Here is a 19991-nt window from a genome sequence, read left to right as displayed (position 1 = left end):
GTATGCCTTCAGTTCCTTGGTCAAAGCGTGGGGTACAAATGCCAATCTTTTCTTCTTCTTCTTAAGCATCAGATGGTGTGGGGGTGGGCAGTAGGAAGATAATGGCAGACTCCATGGCGACAACAGTACTGGTTGGCATGGCAACCACCACATTTCTACTAATTTTGTAGTGAGGCTTCAAGCCAAAATTTGCCTCTTGGCCTCCGCCCCCCTCCCCGCTCTTATTTTTCCTACTTCTATATTTCATCTTAGCCACAGTACTAACTATTGTTAATGTGAGGATGCACTCAAATGAGCATATATACATGCAAACGAGCCCTTCCCAGGGAGGACGGTTGGTTTTCTTTTTAATTACTTTTTCACTGTATGGTTTTATTTTGCTATGAAAACTTCCACACCATTTTGTAGGCACACAGAGAGAGCACATTTTCACACCCCTTCGGTTCTTTCGTTTTTCTTTATTATCTCGTTACTACGGCAACGCATACCCTTCTTCCGCTTCCGGATTCCCATAGTGCTTCGCGGAACCATAGAGCTTGACCGCGACGCAGCACAATAGACGAGTGTAGGGTACTTACAAAATGCCAGTCGCTGTGATTGGCTAGTGTTGGTGGGCGGGGCCGAATGAGGACGACTTCCGATTGCTGAAGAAAGCCAGAGCGGGGTTTGGGCCTTCCTCAGCTCCTCCCCCAGGTAATGAGGGGTCCAGACTTTCCCTATTACCCCCCTTTTGTGGGTAATGATGGCCCCGCCCATTCCAGCCTTATGCGTTTCCCCCGCTTTGAGAGAAGGGGGAAGACGTGGGACAGCACACTACAACCCGGGGGCGGGGGGGGGGGTTCGCATATGACCGATTTCTCCCTCTTAAGTTCAGTGTTACATGTGCGACATAGGGGGAGGAAATGCTTCTCTTTTTCCTCTCCTTGGAAGTGCTCGGCAATCCTCCCCTAAATGACATCCATTCGGGCACATGCTTGAGTCTGTTGTAATATGGGGGTAGGGTTTGCTATATTTATGTGCCCCCCAGTCCTTCCTCTGTTGGATTGTTCTTACCAAGCAAATGCTATCGGAGTGCGGGAAAGACCATTAGAAATGGCGGGGGGTGGTGGTGTTGGGGCTCGTATGTCTGCTTTGCCAAATGGTACCTTTCACTGCAAAGGAGGAAGAAGCAGCCTTTGCAGGATCGTCTCGGGATTTCCTAAGAGAACCGGAAGAAAGAGACACGCACAACCCTTCCAAAACCCACCTTAAAATAACTACCAGTGACCTCTAGCTGGGCAGTGAACACACAAGAAGGAGGGATAAAGGGCTCTGGGAGGAGGAATAAGTTGTGACTTGAAAAGCTGCCTGAAGAGTCAGACATTCAAGAGGTGCAGCTCCCCTTCCTTCCTCTCTCTCACTCTCGCCCCACAAACCAGTCATATCTAGTCTTCAATGCTTGGGAAAGATAGATGTGCTGATTTTCCTGTCTGCTACCATGCAGTGGCTGACATTGATTTCGGCTACAGTCCTATGCATGTTAACTCAGACCCCAGCCCCAGGGAGTTCAGTGGGGTTTACTCCCAGGCACTTGTGCCTTGGAGTGCAGCCCTAGTTGCCTCTTTCTTCTCCTTTAAATCAGGACTGGCGAATTTGCCCTTCCAACTACAACACCTGTCATCTCTGATCACTGCCCATTGCTGGTTGGGACTAATGGGAGATGGCATCTAACAGCATCTGGTCTCCCATTCTTGATTTTAAAAGAAGCCCTTGTTTCCCGTCTCACAGGGGCCCTCATAGCACTTACAAAAAGGTGCCAGGAGGGTTCCTGGAGCAAATGGTGGGCTGAGCGGGTGCATTGCATGCAGGTTCAGTCCCAGATTCAGTCCTCAGCATCTCCAGGGTAGTCAATGAAGGGGAAAGTGCTTTTCATGGGAACCAGCGCTGGTCAAAGGCAACAGGGCTTGGCTAGATGGCCAAAAAGTTTGATCTGGGGTCAAGCAGCTAGCTTTCTGTGTTCCCAGTATAGGGGAGAGAGGTCCCAAGGCAGAGCTGGGGAACTTGTGGCACTTCAGACATTTGCTGGACTCATACTCCCATCACCCCTGACCTTTGGCCATGCTGCCTGGGGCTGATGGGAGTTGGACTCCGGCAATGTTCAGAGGGCCAAAAGTTCCCCACCCCTGTCCTAAGGAAGGGAACCCCTGATTGAACGTTTCATTTATCTCCTCTGAAGGAGCTGTGTGTTAGCAAGGTGCTGATGGTTGAGGATTCTAGAGGCTGAGAAAGGAGGAGGATATTATGGGCAAAGACACAGAAGCAGGAACCCCTGGCTGCCTTCATAGCTGCCCCTAATTTGTCATGAAGCAGAGAAATTAGCCTTTGAATGTGAGTTTTTGGGAATCGCAGGAAGGGAGAGGGCTGTTGCACTTAGGTCTTGCTTGCGGGCTTCTTACAATGGGCATCTAGTCGGCCTCTGTGAGAACGGAGTACTAGACTAGAATAGCCTTTGGCCTCATCCGACAGAGCTCTTCTTGTGTTCTTATGAGATAAAGAGCTGAGAGAGGAGGGGAGCTAGCCCTCCATCTTTAAGGATATTTGAAGAGGTGGCTGGATCAAACCAATGGCCCACCTAGCCCAGCATCCTGTTCCTACAATGGTCAGCCAGAGGTCCATGGGCAGGACCCAACCACAACAGCACCCCCTCCCCACTTGTGATTCCCAGCAACTGTTATGCAGAGCCATGCTGGATCCAATAGTGGAGGTAGCACATAGACACCGTGGCTCCTTATATTTTCTGGCAAGCCTCCATGCTTCTCAACGGGCAAAGAGTCTGATGAATGTAACTTGCAGACAGGTTCTTAGGTTCTCTGTGTGTCAGAGAAATACACCTGTCTAGCTGTTCCTTCGGGCTGAAGTGCTTGGTTAAACCTGTGTGTGCAAAAAAGAGAAGAAAACCCCAAACTCTGTATTAGCAACACTTCTTGAGAAAATGTAAAGGTATCCTTGTGTTGGGTAATGCGGGGGGAAATGGAGAGGGTCTCCATCAGTATTGCCTTTCCACTGGCTTCTGAAGACACACCTGGTTAGGCAAGTGTCCCCTAAATTTCTGATCTTACAAAAAACTGTCCTACTTGTCCTGCTTTTTAAATGGCTTTTTTATTGTACATATTAATTAAGGCTGTTTTGATGCTCTGATGGAATTGTTCTTGTGTGTATGGATGGATGTTATTTTATAGTTGCAGACCACTGAGAAGCCATTTTGGCATGTAATTGGTATATTAATTGAGCAGGCTTTCAGCTCAGAAGCTTGCTTAGTTGCTGGTGACAGTTTCCCGGTTATTGTACCGACCATGTAGCTGCCAGCCCTCCTTTGCAACCTTACGGACCACAAAGTCACATTTCCCGCTGATACTCTCAAAGTACTCAGTGCTGTGCTTGTAACCCATTCCTGTGCTTAGCACGGTCCCCTTTGGAATATGTGTATATCATAATTTGCTATTGTAAAGATGATGGCCTGGTGCCGTGTTCACATTTCTGCTGCTTGGTTGTTGCCTAGCCTCCTTTCCTCAGCCTGGGCCCTCTCGTTTCTGCAGAGCGCAATGCCTGTGCAGCCATTGCCCAAGGAGATGGAGGCGGAAGGAGACTCGACCACAGAGATGAACGGCGAAGAAGAGAGTGAGGATGAGCGCAGCGGCAGCCAGTCTGAATCAGAAGAGGAGAGTTCAGGTAGCTGGCAGGAGCAAAACGCCTCCCAACTCCTACCTTCAGTGGTAGAGCATGCAATTTCCATGCAGGAAGTCCTAGGTGTGGTCCCTGGCATTTGCAGGTAGGAGTGAGAAAGACTCTTCTCTGCCTGAAACCCTTGAGAACTGCTGCAAGTCAGTGCAGACAGGACGGAGCTGTTCAGAACCACGAAGACTAGTGTCTTACCTTCTTTTTGGTTCAGAGGGAGAGCATATGGTTTGCACGCAGAAGATCCCAGGTACCATAATTGGCATCCGCAGCTAGAGCAGGCGTGGGGAACATGTGGCCTTCCAGATGTCGAGCTCCCAGCTCTCGCAAACCCTCACTACCGGCCATGCTGTCTAGGGATGATGGGAACTAGAGTACAACAACAGGGAGCAGGATCTGACCAAGGGGCTAGATTCTGAGCTTCCCTGCCTGCCGCAGGTCACTTTGACAGGTGGATACAAATCTGAACCCTAGAATAATTTTTGGTTTCCCTTTACTTACCTGCAATTGGAAACAATAGCGAGGACTGAGTTTTTCCCTTTCTGTTGCTCTGACACTCTGTTTAAAAAAAACCCAAAAACTTAATTATTGATACTTCTGGCCACATGACCCGGAAGCTGTCTGCAGACAAACGCCAGCTCCCTTGGCCAATAAAGCAAGATGAGTGCACAACCCCAGAGTCGTCCACGACTGGACTTAACAGTCAGGGGTCCCTTTACCTTTATTCAAAACCACACAAAAGTTCATATCCGTTGCAAAGCATCTTTATATAATAAACCAAAATAAAACAGCTACTTAATCTAAAAAAGAACAAAGGCAGAATGGGGGAAAGGAAAAGAAAGACCAAAAGAGAGAGAAAGCTAAAGAGGAGGAGAGAGAAGAGATTAAAGAGCTGTTGCTCTGACAATCTGACTTAGCCTCTGTGGTCTTTCTAAGGCAGGGTTGGAGAACACCACCCACTCACAGTGGGACAGGTTTGACAGGTAGGTGGGTGGGTGGGTGGGTGATCAGCTCATCATTGGGATTTGCAAAGTGCAGTGCTATCAGCTGATTGTCGGGGCTTGCAAACAGCTGCACGGGACACTGTGCAAGCCCTGACAATTGGGTGAGTGTTGCTTGCAAAGGCCAGTGACGATCAGTAGATGGCCAGGCTTGAAAAGCAGCACTGTGCATGGGGCTTTGCAGATCTACACCTTGTTCTGATCCACCTGCCGAAGAGAGGGCTCTTGGGAGTGGTCTGATGCAGGGATACCAAAGAAGGATGTCAAAAGCACACGGCCAGTTCTAGTGCTTTATTAAAGAAAAGTGTAAACTTACAATTCGGCATGCAGAGAGCCCTGCTGCCTTAACAAATGTTGCATGAACACAACAGCAGCAAGCAATCATGACTGGTCCGCAAAGGCTAATGTGTTATACACAAAGTCGGATACATCACTTTGGCCATCACTTTGGCCTATGAGGGCATAGGTGGCAACTACCCAGGGCTTACGTGGGACGCGGGTGGCACTGTGGGTTAAACCACAGAGCCTAGGGCTTGCTGATCAGAAGGTCAGCAGTTTGAATCTCCGTGACGGGGTGAGCTCCCGTTGCTCGGTCCCAGCTCCTGCCCACCTAGCAGTTCGAAAGCACGTCAAAGTGCAAGTAGATAAATAGGTACCGCTCCGGCGGGAAGGTAAACTGCGTTTCCGTGCGCTGCTCTGGTTCACCACAAGCAGCTTAGTCATACTGGCCACATGACCCAGAAGCTGTACGCCGGCTCCCTCGGCCAGTAACGCGAGATGAGCACCCCAACCCCAGAATCGGACACGACTGGACCTAATGGTCAGGGGTCCCTTTACCTTTACCCCGGGCTTACAGATAGCTCCCCTCTCTGGGCCCCGAGCCCAGCATCCCAAGGCCCACAGATAAGCATAGTATCAAAGCAAGCCAATTAGCATGTATGAAAGCAAGTGAATATACTTAAGCGAGCTCGTTCTTGCAAGAACTCCCAATTGGTTTGGGGGTTATATTGACTACCAAGATGGCGTTTGCAAGCCTTCCAGAGCGGTCTCGCACTTGGTTCAACGCACACCTGCTCCCCACCTTCCGTCGGCATGGTTTCAGGTATAGGGCAGTTGGGCACGGCTTGGCCAGAACAGTTTTAGGTAAGGGGGAGACCTGGTGGGGCCTAATGAGACCCACAGGCCTGAAGTCCCCCCACCACTGTTCTGCTTGCTGTGGTAGGAAAACAAAAGGGGAAACTTCTGTGCAACTCAAAAAGCTTGCAACCCTTTCTTCCCTGGTGCTGTTCTAGATTTAGGAACATAGGCACCTGCCTTCTACTAAGTCAGACTCATTGGTCCATCTAGCAGCTCTCTGGGGTTTCAAATGGGGGGGCAGGCTCTCCCAGCCCCATCTGAAAGTACTGAAGATTGAAAGTGGGAACCTTTTGTATGCAGGGCAGATGATCTCCCACTGACCTACAGTCCTTCCTCACCGATTTAAGCCCATTGAACGGAAAGAGATCCCAGACAGTGAGCATTGTTGAATTTTCTTTCCCTGCAAGACCTGTTCAGAGGAGCCAGATGACACATGTTGTCTCTTTTACCTGCAGAGATGGACGATGAAGATTATGAGCGTCGGCGCTCGGAGTGCCTGGATGAGATGTTAGACTTAGAGAAGGAGTTCTCTGAAGTCAAAGAGAAGTGAGTTTTTCCACCTCTTTCCCCTGTACTTATTTATTACATTTTAAGCCCACCCTCCCTCCAAAGTGCTTCCCCACCCCCTGTTACCCTCTCAACAACCCTGCAAGGTGGGCCATATCCTCATTAAGGTTTCTGGCCCACTGTGGTTTATTGTGCCTGCTGCCCAATAACTCTTGCTTCCCTTAAACTTAAAAAAAAGAGAGAGACACTGTATAAATATCTCAGGAGTCCTTCCAGTAGCCAAAAGTAATGAAATTTTTGATTAGGAAAATCAAGTGTCGTTGGCGGTGTGCTTCAAACATTGCATTCCAAATTCAAAGCTTTACTTGGAGATCATTTTTGCTGGGATGGCGTAAGTTATTTTTAATTTGTGATGACTCAATAGCATGCACTTCCCTATTATTGCTTAGATTTAAAGAAGGAAATTTGAAAGTGTGCTAAATTTAGGATGCTTGGCAAACAGTCTGTGTAAATGTATGTGCTTCCTACAGATATCCAAAAGGAGTTAAATGCAACTTTGATTTTAGACTAGCGCAAATGAGGCCCTGCTTTTTTGCGTGCTCAGGTTTGCAAAAAGAAGCATGTAAAGATCTGAAGACTAGAGGCAGGGCCCAGATTCTCAAACCCCCACAATAGGATCTCAGAGCTTCTTTAGAAAAAGCAGCCTGCAGGAAATAAATCTTTACTCCCTGCTTAAAGGCAAATGAATTCATGGAACTCGCTGTCTCAGGTTTTAAAAGGGGATGAGACAAACTTGCGGAGGAGGATCAGATGCTTTTAGTGGTGAGCATCCACTATCCTCCGAGAGAGAGCTTGGAGGAGGAGGAGGCAAGCAGGCAGCCGAAAACATCATCAGATGTCTGTTCCTGGATCATCTCAGGGAACTACCCCATCTGCTGTTCTCTTCCCAAATGTTCAGAGGAACTAATTGTTCTCATTGCACTGGCTTTTGCGGTTGTTTGACTTCCTTGCCTCTATATATATATTTTTTTGAAATTTCTCCCCTTCCAAAAAAATAAATAATAAGATGTGCAAATACAATAAACAAAACAGCAGACCAAGAAACACCGCAAAAATTGGCATGAAGGCAGGGAGAAGAAAAATACAAGATAAAAAAATAAGGATTTAAAAAGAATGAAATATATTTCATGGTGGGGTACAAGGTTCTTTATTGCATATAATACAAGATATATCAAGTATTCATACGTAAATGTCACCAGATAAAATTATATTTAGTAGGAATGTGCCACCCATGAGATTGTTTTCTCATATAAGCCCCCAAACAGATGCTGAATCTGAGGGGCTGGCATCACCCCTGGGTCAGTTTTTCAGAGATGTTCCTTCCCTTCACAATTCTTTTTTTCTAGGCCCACTTATATTTTCTATCTACAGAGAGAGAGAGAGAGAGAGAGAGAGAGAGAGAGCCAGCCTTTTAGGGCAGGGATGTGGAACCTGGCTCTCCAGATGACTCCATCTCTCATTATCCCCAGCAAGTACGGACAAAGCTCAGGGGTGATGGGCATTGTAGTCCCGCAGCATCTGCAGGGCCAGAGGTTCTCTCCCCATTTCTTGTTTTATAGCATAACCCTTACATATTCATTATACATTAATGGGGAACTCGGGTGCTGAGCATGTTGGCTGTGTAGCCAAAACGGGGGTACGGAGAAACAAGGGGGGGGGGGTTGGCCTGCTCAGCAGAACCCTACAGTTTGCAGAAGTAGAAAATATTTTTTTCCCTTAAGTGGGGGAACACCCCCCACCTGCAACAAGTTAAGTCATCCAGTCTATATCATTTATGAGTCCATTAGGTAATAGTGTCGCCAACTTGTGGCTTCTTTCACTGTTCATATAATTCCATTCCTGAAACCTGCATACTGTATGCTCTACACACCCAAGGTTTTTTGCTGATGTTCTAAAAAACGCTTAACCGTGACATTTTCCAGTTCCAATACAACTTCCATGCTCACATATTTTAACTTAGTGTGGTCATACTAACTTAGCCTTCCCCGCCACCCCACAAACCATGGAGGGACGGAATTCCATCACCCACCTTGAGCCCTTGTGGCAACTCTGATTAACCTGTCTGCTGCTGCTACTCTCGCAGGCTGTTTAAGGAGCGCCTGAGCCAGGTGAAGGCAAAGCTGGAGGATGTGATGGCGGGGAAAGCGGCAGAGTACCTCGACCCGCTCGGGGTCCTGCAGAACCACATGCAGATTCGGATTGAAGTGGCTGGTAAGTGAGGAACTCTGCCCCCCCCGCCCGCCCGCCTGCCCACCCCCAGACACTCTTGCCAGCCAGAGAGTAAGCAATCATAAGAGCCAGTGTGGTGTAGTGGTTAAGAGCAGTAGTCTCGTAATCTGGGGAACCGGGTTCGCGTCTCCGCTCCTCCACATGCTGGGTGACCTTGGGCTAGTCACGCTTCTCTGAAGTCTCTCAGCCCCACTCACCTCACAGAGTGTTTGTTGTGGGGGAGGAAGGGAAAGGAGAATGTTAGCCGCTTTGAGACTCCTTTGGGTAGTGATAAAGCGGGATATCAGATCCAAACTCCTCTTCTTCTTCTTCTTGGGTGGAGAGATGGCTTCCAGGTTGTGGCATTTGGAGATAGGGCTGGGGTTAATTTCTAAAAGAGGTGCATGGGTTGTCTTCCTTGTACAGCATTCACCATATACTGCGGATGTGCCTCTTTACCCTGGCCTTGGTGCTTAAATATTTATTTTGAAATAAATAAATACGTACATACATACATACCATATTTTCCCATCTATAAGACTCCACCCCCATGTATGACACCCCTTTTTTTGAAGACTCAGATTTAAGAAAATGGGGGGAGATGTATCCGTGTATACGACGCCCCCTTAATTTTTGACATTATTTTTTAGGGGGGGAACCTAGTCTTCTACAAGGAAAAATATGGTACATACATACATACAACACATAGGAAGTGGGCAACCCAGCCAGATGAGCAGGGTATGAATAATTAAAATTATTATAAAAATTATTATTAGACGCATTCTGTTTTTAGAAAGAAAGAAAGAGAGAGAGAAAGAGAAAGGAAAAAGAATAGTACATCACTGTAACATTTGTTAACAATTAGCAATTACCGTTTTTAACCTACTGTATTTTGTATAAATGAGTTCCAAACTTCATTATACTTGCCCACGATGCTTAAGGTATTTTGTATCGTGGGACCAGCCTCTTTTGTCTCATTTATACTGCAACGTTCCATTTGGGAAAGTTTTGCTTGTTTTGCAATTCGGAGGGTTTTATCTGTTCTTCTAAAGGTACATTGTGTTGTTGCAACCAGCCTGGAAATATTATTGTTTTTTAAAAAAACCACCTTATAAATAAATGAAAACAAATGAGTACTAGACTGCAAGGGGCTTGTGTCTCCTTGGAAGCCATGCCTGCTTTGACGCAGGGATGGGTTGTGCTGTGTTGCAAAGGAGGCAGATGCACTTTGTAGGTGCTCAGAGGCACTCTTTTCCGTGGTTGGTCTTTGGAATTGAAAGGAAGGGGTGGTGGGGCTGAGCCCAGTTCCGGTTGAGCTTCTGAGGATGGAGAACAGTGAGAGCCATTAGACCGCGTGGCAGACTCTCTCGGGAGGCAGTAGGTTCCCCTTCATTGGAGGTTTCAAAACAGGTTAAATGGCCACATGTCAAGGATTCTTCAGCTGTGATTCCTGCATTGCAGGGGGCTGGGCTGGATGACCCTCAGGATCCCATCCAACCCTACCGTCCTGGTTTTATGAACTGTGCTCCAACGTTTTGCCTTTCTGCAGGGATCTACCGAGGTTTCTGCCTGGAGGTGATCCACCACAAGCACCGCTGCGAGCTGCAGGGAGCACAGCAACACCTGGAGGTGGGAAGCCCCGATTTCTCCCATCTCCTTCCCTTCATTGCCGCTTTCAAATCCTGGCGGGGGGCCAGAAAAGCAGCCTCGTCACCCTTTCTCGGGCAAGAAGGCAGAATCCAAAAATCCCATACACAGGGTGGAGGAGCTGCTGCCAGTCAGTGTAGACAATACTGAGCTACATGAGCCAATGGCCTGACTCCATAGACGGCAGCTTCCTCTGTTATTACTCTAGCAAGCATATGGGCAGAGGCTCTAATGGGGCTAATGTGAGAGGCAGTGTGATGTAGTGGTTAGTGTGCCACACTGGTACCTGAGAGACCAGGGTTCAAATCCCTACTCGGCCATGAAGCTCAGCGGGTGACCTTGGGTCAGTCACTGCCTCTCAGTCCCAACCTACCTCGCAGGGTTGTTATGGGGATTGAATGAGGGCAGGGATAGAACCATCTACGCCACTTTGAGCTGCTTGGAGGAAAAAGCGGGATATAAATGCAACAACAAAATAATGTCACATCCACACTATGCATTTAATGCCCAAAGAATCCTGGGAACTATAGTTTAAGGGATTTGTCGCTCTGAGGGGGGGAAACTGCAGTTCCCGGGATTGTTTGGGGGAAGCCACGTGTTCAGAATGTGCCGTGAATGTGACTTCAGTTACCCCAGGGACAGGGAACCTGTGGCCTTCCAGATGTTGATTGACTCCAGCAGTCCTAGGCAGCATGCCCAGTGCTTGGAGACAATGGGGTCTGCAGTCCAGCAACATCTGAAGGGCCGCCCCATTGGCTCTATTCAAAAACATGGCATTGCTGAGTGTGCCCTGTTTCCTACTTCATTGCATATTCCAGCTTGGAATTCCAGAGTCGGGTTTCAGCTTGCATACGAGAATTGCATGCGGGAGCTTGCAGGACCACGCGGTGCACTCGACAAACAATAATTAGCAACAAACAACCGGGTTCCTCAGCAAGAAGCCTGAGCGGTGCTTTCTGCTGACCAGCATCTTTGCAGAACTGATTTGAGGTTGTCGTGGAAAAAAGGTCCCTGCCTTTAATTAGCTGAAGACGAGCAGACGGGGACTAGTCTAGTTTCCAGTTCTCTTTTTTGCAAACAGAGCCCTGATCGGCATTTTCGCAGATCCAGCACATGAACTCCTAGGACCAGAGGTGGGGGACATTTTGGCCCAGGCCTTCCTGGCATCTCTGTGTGGCCATTAAACTCACTGGGTGACCTTGGGATGGTTCCTTCGTGCTCGCCCTAGCCTGCCTCACTGGGCTGTCGTGTGGATGAAATTGGTGAAGGAGTATTACAGAGACCACCTTGAGGTCTTTGGAGGGAAGGCCGAAGAGAAACATTAATAAATTGATAGGAAACCACACTTTTTCTGAGAGCATAAAACCAGGTGCAAATTTGCCTTGGCATTAAACGGAACAGCCGGGTGCCTTGTGAGACAGAGAGCAGAAATTATTGTGATGTGGGGGGAAACCCAGTTGGGCTCATGCCAAGAAAGCTAAATATTAGTTTTAGTTGTCGCGCTGGCTGTAGAATCAATAGCAATCCCCAACTTGATGGTAATGAAGAAGAAGGGGAAGATGCACTTAATCCATACTGCCCTGTGGAACGCCCTCCCATCAGATGTCAAGGAAATAAACATCTGTCTGACTTTTAGAAGGCATCTGAAGGCAGGCCTGTATAGGGAAGTTTTTAATGTTTGAGGGTTTTAATACTTTGTCGGAAGCCACCTAGAGCGGCTGGGACAACCCATCCTGATGGGTGGCATATAAATACAGTCATACCTCGGAAGTTGAACGGAATCCATTCCGGAAGTCCGCTCGACTTCCAAAACGTTTGGGAACCAAGGCGCGGCTTCCGATTGGCTGCAGGAAGTTCCTGCGGCCAATCAGAAGCCACGACGGACATTCGGGTTCCAAAGAACATTTGCAAACCGGAACAATCCCTTCCGGGGTTGTGGCGTTTGGGAGCCAACATTTTTGACTCACAAGGCATTGGACCTCCAAGGTACGTCTGTAATAAAATCATTCTTATCATACAGAATTGACATGATGCCTTCTGGATGTCTTTGCACTGCAACTTCCAGCACCCTGGCGATTGGCCATGCTGACTAGGGTTGATGGGAGTTGTAGTCCAAGGATTTCTGTGGGGTGGGGGCACCACATTGGCTTATCCTGATGTGACTTCGCCCTTCTACCCAACCAGAGTGAGAAGCTGCTGCTGTTCGACACCCTTCAGGAACGCCTCTTGGAACGGATCCAGTGCTTGGAGGACGACAGGCACAGTGTGGGTCTTACTTCAGGTCAGTCCTGAGGAGCTCTACTTTATTCCTGCCTCTGCATGCAAGCAGACACTATCCCTTCTACGGGGAGGGGCCCATAGCTCAGCGGCAGAGCACCTGCTTTGCTTGCAGAAGGTCCCAGGTTCAATCCCCTGATGGAAAGAATTGGACTGAGGTGATGGCTAAACCCTCTGAGAGCTGCTGCCAAGCCCCCCAAAAGGCTGATTTTTAAAAATGTATTTCAAAGGAGGAGGAAGTTGCCAAGTTCTGCTTTCAGCAATGTGCTGACTTCCTGGGTTGTGAGATGTCGTCATTGTGGGTAACTTGGCAGAATTAACGATGGTACACAAAGCCTTTTTAAAAAAACCAAAGCTGACTTGACCCACAGATGGAGAAACCTGCAGCCCTGAATTTGGCCCCCCCAACCTCATTTTATGTGGCCCCTGACCCTGAAGCTGCTCCATTCTCCCATCCCATCCTGGGAACTGTAGTTTGGTGAGGGTGCTGCAAATCGTCTTCTGGTAAATGTCTGTCACTCGCGCACCCCAGCATTGGATCCATTTGGGTCGGTGGAGCACCGATGGCCCTCAGTGCTGAGGTTCCCCTTTGGGGTTATTTCTCTCTCTCTCTCTCTCTCTCTCTCTCTCTCCCTCTCTCTCCCCGTCCTCTAGAATGGTGGGATGACAAACTTCGACCGAAGCACAGCTCAAAGGAATGGGACCCACTCCGGCCTGGCAAGAGGAAGAAAGCACCACTGGTGTCTGATATCCTTTCTGTGCACCCCACACCCCGATGGCTCTGCCCTAGAGGAGGCTGTAGTGCTCAGCATATGGCAAAGAGAAGCAGCTCAGCAGAGCTGCTTTGGGCAGCTTCTAATGCAGTGTTTGTGATGGGAAGCGGGTTAAACGCTTGCCCAAAATTATTTCAGGGAAAGGGGTGAGTGGGGATGAGTAATGTTTAATTGGCAGCATTTATTCCCCGCCCTTTACCCAAGCAGGCTGTCTCAAGAGCTGCTTTAAAAATACCATTTCTAAGATTCTGTAGCTGTGATTCCCACATTGGACGAGGCGACCCTTTGGTCCCTGACCTGAGGCTCACAATCTAAAAAGACATGGCACACAAAGTTAAAGGAGGGAGGAGGTAAAAGCCAAGCACAGGCACAAGTTCTTCAAGTGGTAGCTGATGCCAGGGGCAGTGTTCTCTGCCTTTAAGACCAGTCTTCGGTCAGATCCAGGAGCAGAGCTGGTTACAGCATCCAGGGCCAGGCACACAAAGTTCTTCCCTCAGTTAGATGAATTGATGGACGTCAGAATCCAAGTTTTATTTTTTATCACAGTTGCTGGGGCGCAGGCACCTCTCCCTTAACTCATCTTTCCTACGCCCATACATCGTCTACATGCTGCGTGAAATGGATATTATGGAGGACTGGACAGCCATCAAAAAGGTAAGGGTGAGAGAAACGGGCTTCTCTGTGTCACCTTGATCGGAGTGCAGGGAAAGAATGAGGACTCTCAAGTGTCTCTGAGACTGGGAGCAGAAGAGGGGAAGCCTGGAGAACTCGCCCTTGGTTTTCATGGAGAGGCGGGTCATGGGAAATCACACTAATGCAGGGTTTCCCAAATTTGGGTCTCCAGCTGTTTTTGGACTACAATTCCCATCATCCCTAGCTAGCAGGACCAGTGGCCAGGGATGATGGGAATGGTAGTCCAAAAACAGATGGAGACCCAAGTCTGGGAAACAATGGTGTAGCAAATACTGAGCTAGATGGACCAATTGTTTGACTCAGTATAAAGTAGCTTCCTCCATTCCTGTTTGAACCAGCCGTTTATCCAGAACAATGAAGGGACTAGAGTCTTTATTTTGAAGGGAATGACCATAGCTCAGTGGTAGAGGTGGTGCTGTGGTCTAAACCACTGAGCCTCTTGGGCTTGCCAATCGGAAAGTCAGCGGTTTGAATCCCTGCAACAGGGTGAGCTCCCGTTGCTCTGTCCCAGCTCCTGCCAACCTAGCAGTTCGAAAGCATAGCAGCGTGAGTAGATAAATAGGTACCGCTGCGACGGGAGGGTAAACGGCGTTTCCGTGCGCTCTGGCGCACATCACGGTGTCCCGTTGCGCCAGAAGCGGTTTAGTCATGCTGTTTAGTCACGTGACCCAGAAAGCTGTCTTTGGGCAAACGCCGTCTCCCTTGGCCTGAAAAGCGAGATGAGCACTCTAACCCCATAGTCGCCTTTGACTGGACTTAACCATCCGGGGTAGGGAGTCCTTTACCTTTTACCTAGAAGATTTGGTTACAGGTGGGTAGCCGTGTTGGTCTGCCATAGTCAAAACAAAATCAAAAATTCTTTCCAGTAGCACCTTAGAGACCAACTGAGTTTGTTCATACTCAGAACAAGCTCATACCAAGAACAAACTCAGTTGGTCTCTAAGGTGCTACTGGAAAGAATTTTTGATTTTGTTTTGACTAGAAGATTTGCATTGCTTATAGAATGTCCCAGGGTTGGTCGCTGACATCTGCAGGTAGGGCTTGGAAGACCCACGTCTGAGTCCATGGATAGCCACTGCCAGTCACCGTAGACCAGGGATGGGGAACCAAACTACCATCATCCCTGACTGTTGGCCATGCTGGCAGGGGCTGATAGGAATTGGAGTCTCAGCAACATTTGGAGGTTCACAGGTTCCCCAGCTGGCATAGATCAATGACCTGACTTGGTGGAAGAGAGCTTCCTGTGTTTCTGATCAAGCGTATATAGTCCCTTTTGGGACTGCACATGGAGCCCACCGTAATGTCCTCTCTTCGTAATGCTTCAAGAGAGGAGTTGGGGTCTTGGGGGGGGTCTCCTCATTCCCTTTTTCTAACTTGGGATGAGCCTCTGCCTTTGAGGTCTGCAGGCTTTACCCAGCCAAGTAGACAAGGGACTTCTTCAGCAAGGGGCCTCTGGGAGTGTGACTCTCTCTTACACTCACCTCACCTCTTTCTTCCCAGGCTAAAGCGGCTGTGTCCTCGCCGAAGAGGAAACTAGAAGGCAAGAGCCCTGTTTCTCCCCTCTCTTCATTGCAAGGGGGGGGGGGTCCTGGAACTTTCCACTGCCTTACAATAAAGTCCTGATTGTGCCTGAATGTCTGGGAGGATACAGAAGTCCAACTGAGCAGTGGTTCAAAGGCAGCCAGCCTCTGCCTGCTTGGTCCATTGGAGAGGGTTACAGGGCCAGGGCCCCCCACCCCCTGTGTTAGTGGTGTTTGTTGGATGCATGTCTTTTCATGGAATCTGGTGCTCCTTAGAATCCTGGGTTTGGTTTGGTTTTTAAATCGGGTTTCTAGCCCTTATGGCCGCGAAGATTATATTTTTAAGAACGAGGGGACAGCTTAGAAGCCGGGTTTAGATGTAGATGGGATACTGAATTGGGGCCTTGCACAGCTTCCCGCCCCCTACCTCCCCCCCCCCATCAATTGTCTTCTGCAACCTGACACCTCTGCTCTTCCAGTCCTTCCCAGCTGCCCTCTCTCTGTTCCTTTCTGCATAAATACCCAATTATTTGGAAATACGGTTTGGAAGGGGAGAGAATAAATGATGGAACATGAAGATAGGTTAATTTGCATATTTGATCATGGCTGTCATAATTGAGTGGATGTGTGCGTGCACAAAATCTGCAGAATTCTGAGTAGGTTGCACAATCAACGCCACCCCTGAGTTTAAACTGCGGGTGCTATCTGGGTTTTCCTCCCTGTTTCGTCTGTTCTCTCCCCCCCCCCACTCCACTGATTATTTTTCATTATCTATTTTATTTAAGGCATTCATACTCTTCCTTTCATGATATTTATGCCTGGGCAGTTTACAGTGCATTTTTTAAAATAAAAAATAATACAGTAGTGACAAATACGTGCCATAAAATTGACTGGAGGAAATTAACAAACAACATAATCAGCCAAGTAAAAAAACTTCCGTCCTTGGTGTTTTAAAAAAATATAGCGTCCTTTCAATACTTTTTAAAAACACAAAGCGCTTCAGTTATATCTGTCCCTCATATGAATCCCAAGGCAGGTAACCACAGAATTAAAGATGAACAAATCACAACAATGAAACACAATAAGAGAAATAAACTTCTAACAGAATGATCAACAGCAAGAACAGATAATCAGCAGTTAGATCCCATTCATAACCATTATATACACATTACAGCAGTGACAAACCATTCATAAATGTCCAACAGGTGGATCTTATTCTGGTGCCGGAATGCGACTAAAAGTTGGTGCCCGGTTAGGGCACCTTCACAGAGAAGGCACAATGTCCTCCCTGGTGGTAGGACAACGAGATGGGCTTCCCAACCCCAGACCGAAGGCCACAGGCAGGTTAGTATAGGGAGATGTGCCCCTTCAGATACAACAACCCATGCGGGGAACCTTTGACCCTCCAGAGGCTGCTGAACTACAAGTCCCATCAGCCCCTGCAGGCATGGACAGCGATGATGGAAATGGCAATTCAGCAACATCTGGGGGAGTCAAAGGTTCCCCACACTCGGAAAAAAGATATTTATTTGGGGGGAAACCGGAGAGAATAAGAATGTTGCTTAGAACATGTTGGCCCTGATTTCTCCACTTCCCCATCCCAACATATCCTTTCCTTCCCCCAGGCCCAGTGAAGGCCGAGAAACTGCTGTCCCCTGCCCTGTTCTCTGCTCACTGTGAAGATGGCCAGCTCCACTACGAAGGCGAGGCCTACGTCAAAGGGCAGAGCATCTCCTTGCAAGTTGGAGACGAGGCACCTGTCCAGTGAGTGCTGAAAAAGATGAGGGGCAGGTGGTGTGGTGCGTGCAGCCGGGAGGACGCCCCAGATCCTGGCCTGAACTTCCAGCTGAGGATAGTTAACTTGTGCATTTATGCAGCCGGTCAGATATAAGACGAGAAGAGCCCATCTAGCCTAGCTCTTGTGTTTTCACAGTGTCCGGCCTTGATGCCCATAAGAACTCTCCCAAACCTGACATCCCCAGCAGCTTGTATTCAGGGGCAAACTACCTGATAAAAGAAGGTTTTATATATCTGTTAATACACACACACACACACACACACACACACACAAACACAAACATAGAGAGAGCCAGCCTTAATAGCTATTGATAGTCTCATCCTTCATAGATTTGTCCGATCGTTTTTGGAGCCGCACAAGTTGGTTGGCTGTCATTACATTTTGGCGGTAGAAGATTCCATAGTTCAGCTATGCACTGTGTCAAGAAGTACTCTTTTTTCTGTCCTGAATATTCCGGCATTCAGCTTCCTTTGTTGTCCCTGGGCTCAAATATTATATGAGAGAGAGAGAAATAAAGAGAGAAACCTCTCTCTGTCCTCTTTCCCTAAATATGCATAATTTTATATGTTTCTTTCCAAGCTAAAAAGCCCCCAGTGTTGTAACCTTTCTTGGAAATTCCTTTCATCTCCTGATCATTTTCGTTGCCCTTTTCTGCAGCTCTGCAATATTGTTTTTTTGAGACAGGGCAGCCAGAAACTGTACATGGTATTCCAAGTTTAAAGATCAGTGACAAGACTGCCCTCAGATATACAATCTTTGGATATTTTTCTCAGGACACAGCAGTAGGGGAGGAAAGAGTTAAATTCCCCTTCCATGCCTGCTCTGACCCCATGACCAGCCCCCCTTGCCCCAAGCTGCTATTTGCATTTCTTTAAAAGCAGCATTGTTAATTGAGAATATGTATTATTAGTGTTATTATAAAGACCTATATTTTTGCTCAGGTTCTTCTAAGCCCGTAAGACCCTGTCTTAATTTGTCTGTGTTCTTGTTTTTATATGCCTTTATACAAATGTTTTGCTGTTTTCATGTTGCATTTTTGTGTTTTGATGGTTTTTTTTAAATGTTTCACACCACTTAGAATCATCTTTTTTTAAAAAAAAAATCACACTTTTTATGAATGTTTTTAAATAAATAAATACCAGTAGCAGTATAACATAACTTAGAAAGCACCTAACATGGTCTGTATCAGGGGGTGGGGAACCTCAAGGCCCAGGCACGAAATGCAGCCCTCCAAGTTTCTTTTGGCAGCCCTCAGGACTCTTCCCAGGCTATTCCTCCTCCTTCTCCTCCTCCGCCACTGGTCCTGTTTCACACCCTCACTGAATGTTTTTTGCTTTGCTGGAAAGTGTCCTTGGGCTCTGATAATGCCTCTCAGTTAATGCTTGGAGAGCTGACAGAGGGGTGGAGGAAACAGCACGCTTTATTGCTCCGCCCACTTTCCCCTTTGGCCCCGCCCTCTCAACTGGCATGTGGCCCCTGAAAGGCTGCCCAGAACAGAGCATGGCCCTTGGGCTGCCAAATGGTCCCTGCCCCTGGCTGCACATGTATGAAAAGGATAATCAGGCTTTCAGGCTTGACTTAACAGAAGGAAAGCAAGCATTGGGGCAGTTTCTCTTTTACTTGACCAGTCGATGGGGTCCAGCCAGTCCCTCTCCTTGCCCTGATATTCTTTTGGGGAGGGAGCAGGTTCCACCTCCCAGTGGACCTTAGTGCCTTGGCCAGTGGCAGAGGCCTCCTTTCGCTTCTGGTTAACACCCAGTTTGGCCCAAAGTAACAAACTTCTCCTTGCAACCAGCCAGGATGGAGTGGACCATCTCAGGGAGAGGAGGGTGAGCACAGCTGGTATTCCAGCATCACCCACAGAGCAGCCCCTGCTTCCGGTCTCTCCCTGAGAGATGGGAAGGGTCATAGAAGCATGATATAGAGCCTCTGTTGCATCCAGGAGGTCCCAGGTTCGATCCCAGGCACCTCCAAGTAGGGCTGGGAGAGACTCCCTTTTCGAAACCCTGCAGAGCCATTGCCAGTAGTCCGGCTTGGTATAAGCTGCGTTCCTTTGGAGTGAGGTTTGGAGACAGCTGGCATGTTGAGATCAGGGCCTGTGTGAGATGCTGCCTTGCCCCCCCCCCAAAAAAAACGTTCTGCCTGGCCTCCCCTGACTCTTCTCCCTTTCCTCTAGGGCTGTGATCACTGCCATCAGCACTGGGGAGGTTTGGCTGCGCAGGGAAGACGGCAGCAAGACCAAAATCTACGTCTCGCAACTCCAGAAGGGCAAGTATTCCGTGCGCAAGGTCTAGCAGCACAGACTTCCGCTCTCTCGCTTCTCCTGGAATCGGATGCGGCTTCTCTCTCTCAGAGACCAAGGGACTTCGGAGCAGCAAAGACCACCCCGAACCACCCCAGTTTGGGCTGCAGCAGGTGGAAAGGAGAAGGGCTTGCTTGCAGTTACGTTGGAATCATACCAGCATCGCTTCCCCTAGTGAAGTGGGGGGGGGCCCTTGGCGTGGAGCCCTCCCCCTCCAGCCCCCTGTTGGTCCTGCGGCAGTTTTGATTGTGCTTGCCCAGCGTGCCCCTCCCTCTGTGTTTGGGGCTGGGCGTTGACAGCAGCTCCTCTCTTTCTGGAAGAGACACCCAATAAAACACCAAATTGAAATACCTC

General features: G+C 48.4%; 1 protein-coding gene across 6 annotated transcripts; it reads left to right on the top strand.

Moving 5' to 3' along the window:
- Nucleotides 1-571: 571 nt before the first annotated feature.
- BRMS1 (BRMS1 transcriptional repressor and anoikis regulator) lies at nucleotides 572-19991 on the top strand. 6 transcript variants are annotated; one of them, XM_033174119.1, is made up of 11 exons: nucleotides 572-693; nucleotides 3576-3708; nucleotides 6308-6398; nucleotides 8503-8630; nucleotides 10177-10256; nucleotides 12459-12555; nucleotides 13206-13298; nucleotides 13914-13978; nucleotides 15518-15557; nucleotides 17163-17301; nucleotides 19512-19991. In XM_033174119.1, exons 2-11 carry the CDS (start codon nucleotides 3582-3584, stop codon nucleotides 19627-19629), a joined length of 978 nt encoding a protein of 325 aa, XP_033030010.1. In that variant the 5' UTR covers nucleotides 572-693; nucleotides 3576-3581; the 3' UTR covers nucleotides 19630-19991. The 6 variants fall into 6 exon arrangements, with proteins under 6 accessions (XP_033030010.1, XP_033030009.1, XP_033030013.1 ...); XM_033174118.1 differs by lacking the exon at nucleotides 572-693 and adding an exon at nucleotides 897-996; XM_033174117.1 differs by lacking the exon at nucleotides 572-693 and adding an exon at nucleotides 1093-1209.

The sequence above is a fragment of the Lacerta agilis genome, chromosome 17 (genome assembly GCF_009819535.1).
Source record: "Lacerta agilis isolate rLacAgi1 chromosome 17, rLacAgi1.pri, whole genome shotgun sequence".
NCBI lineage: Eukaryota > Metazoa > Chordata > Lepidosauria > Squamata > Lacertidae > Lacerta > Lacerta agilis.
Note: the sequence above shows the minus strand (reverse complement) of the source record. Positions and strands in the feature narration are given on the sequence as shown.

Coding starts and splice junctions, on each gene's coding strand:
- BRMS1 (XM_033174117.1), top strand. CDS start 1,093: ATGGCGGGGGGTGGTGGTGTTGGGGCTCGTATGTCTGCTTTGCCAAAT. Junction 3,709..6,307: donor ATCAGAAGAGGAGAGTTCAG/GTAGCTGGCAGG, acceptor TTTTACCTGCAG/AGATGGACGATGAAGATTAT. Junction 13,979..15,517: donor ACTGGACAGCCATCAAAAAG/GTAAGGGTGAGA, acceptor CTTTCTTCCCAG/GCTAAAGCGGCTGTGTCCTC.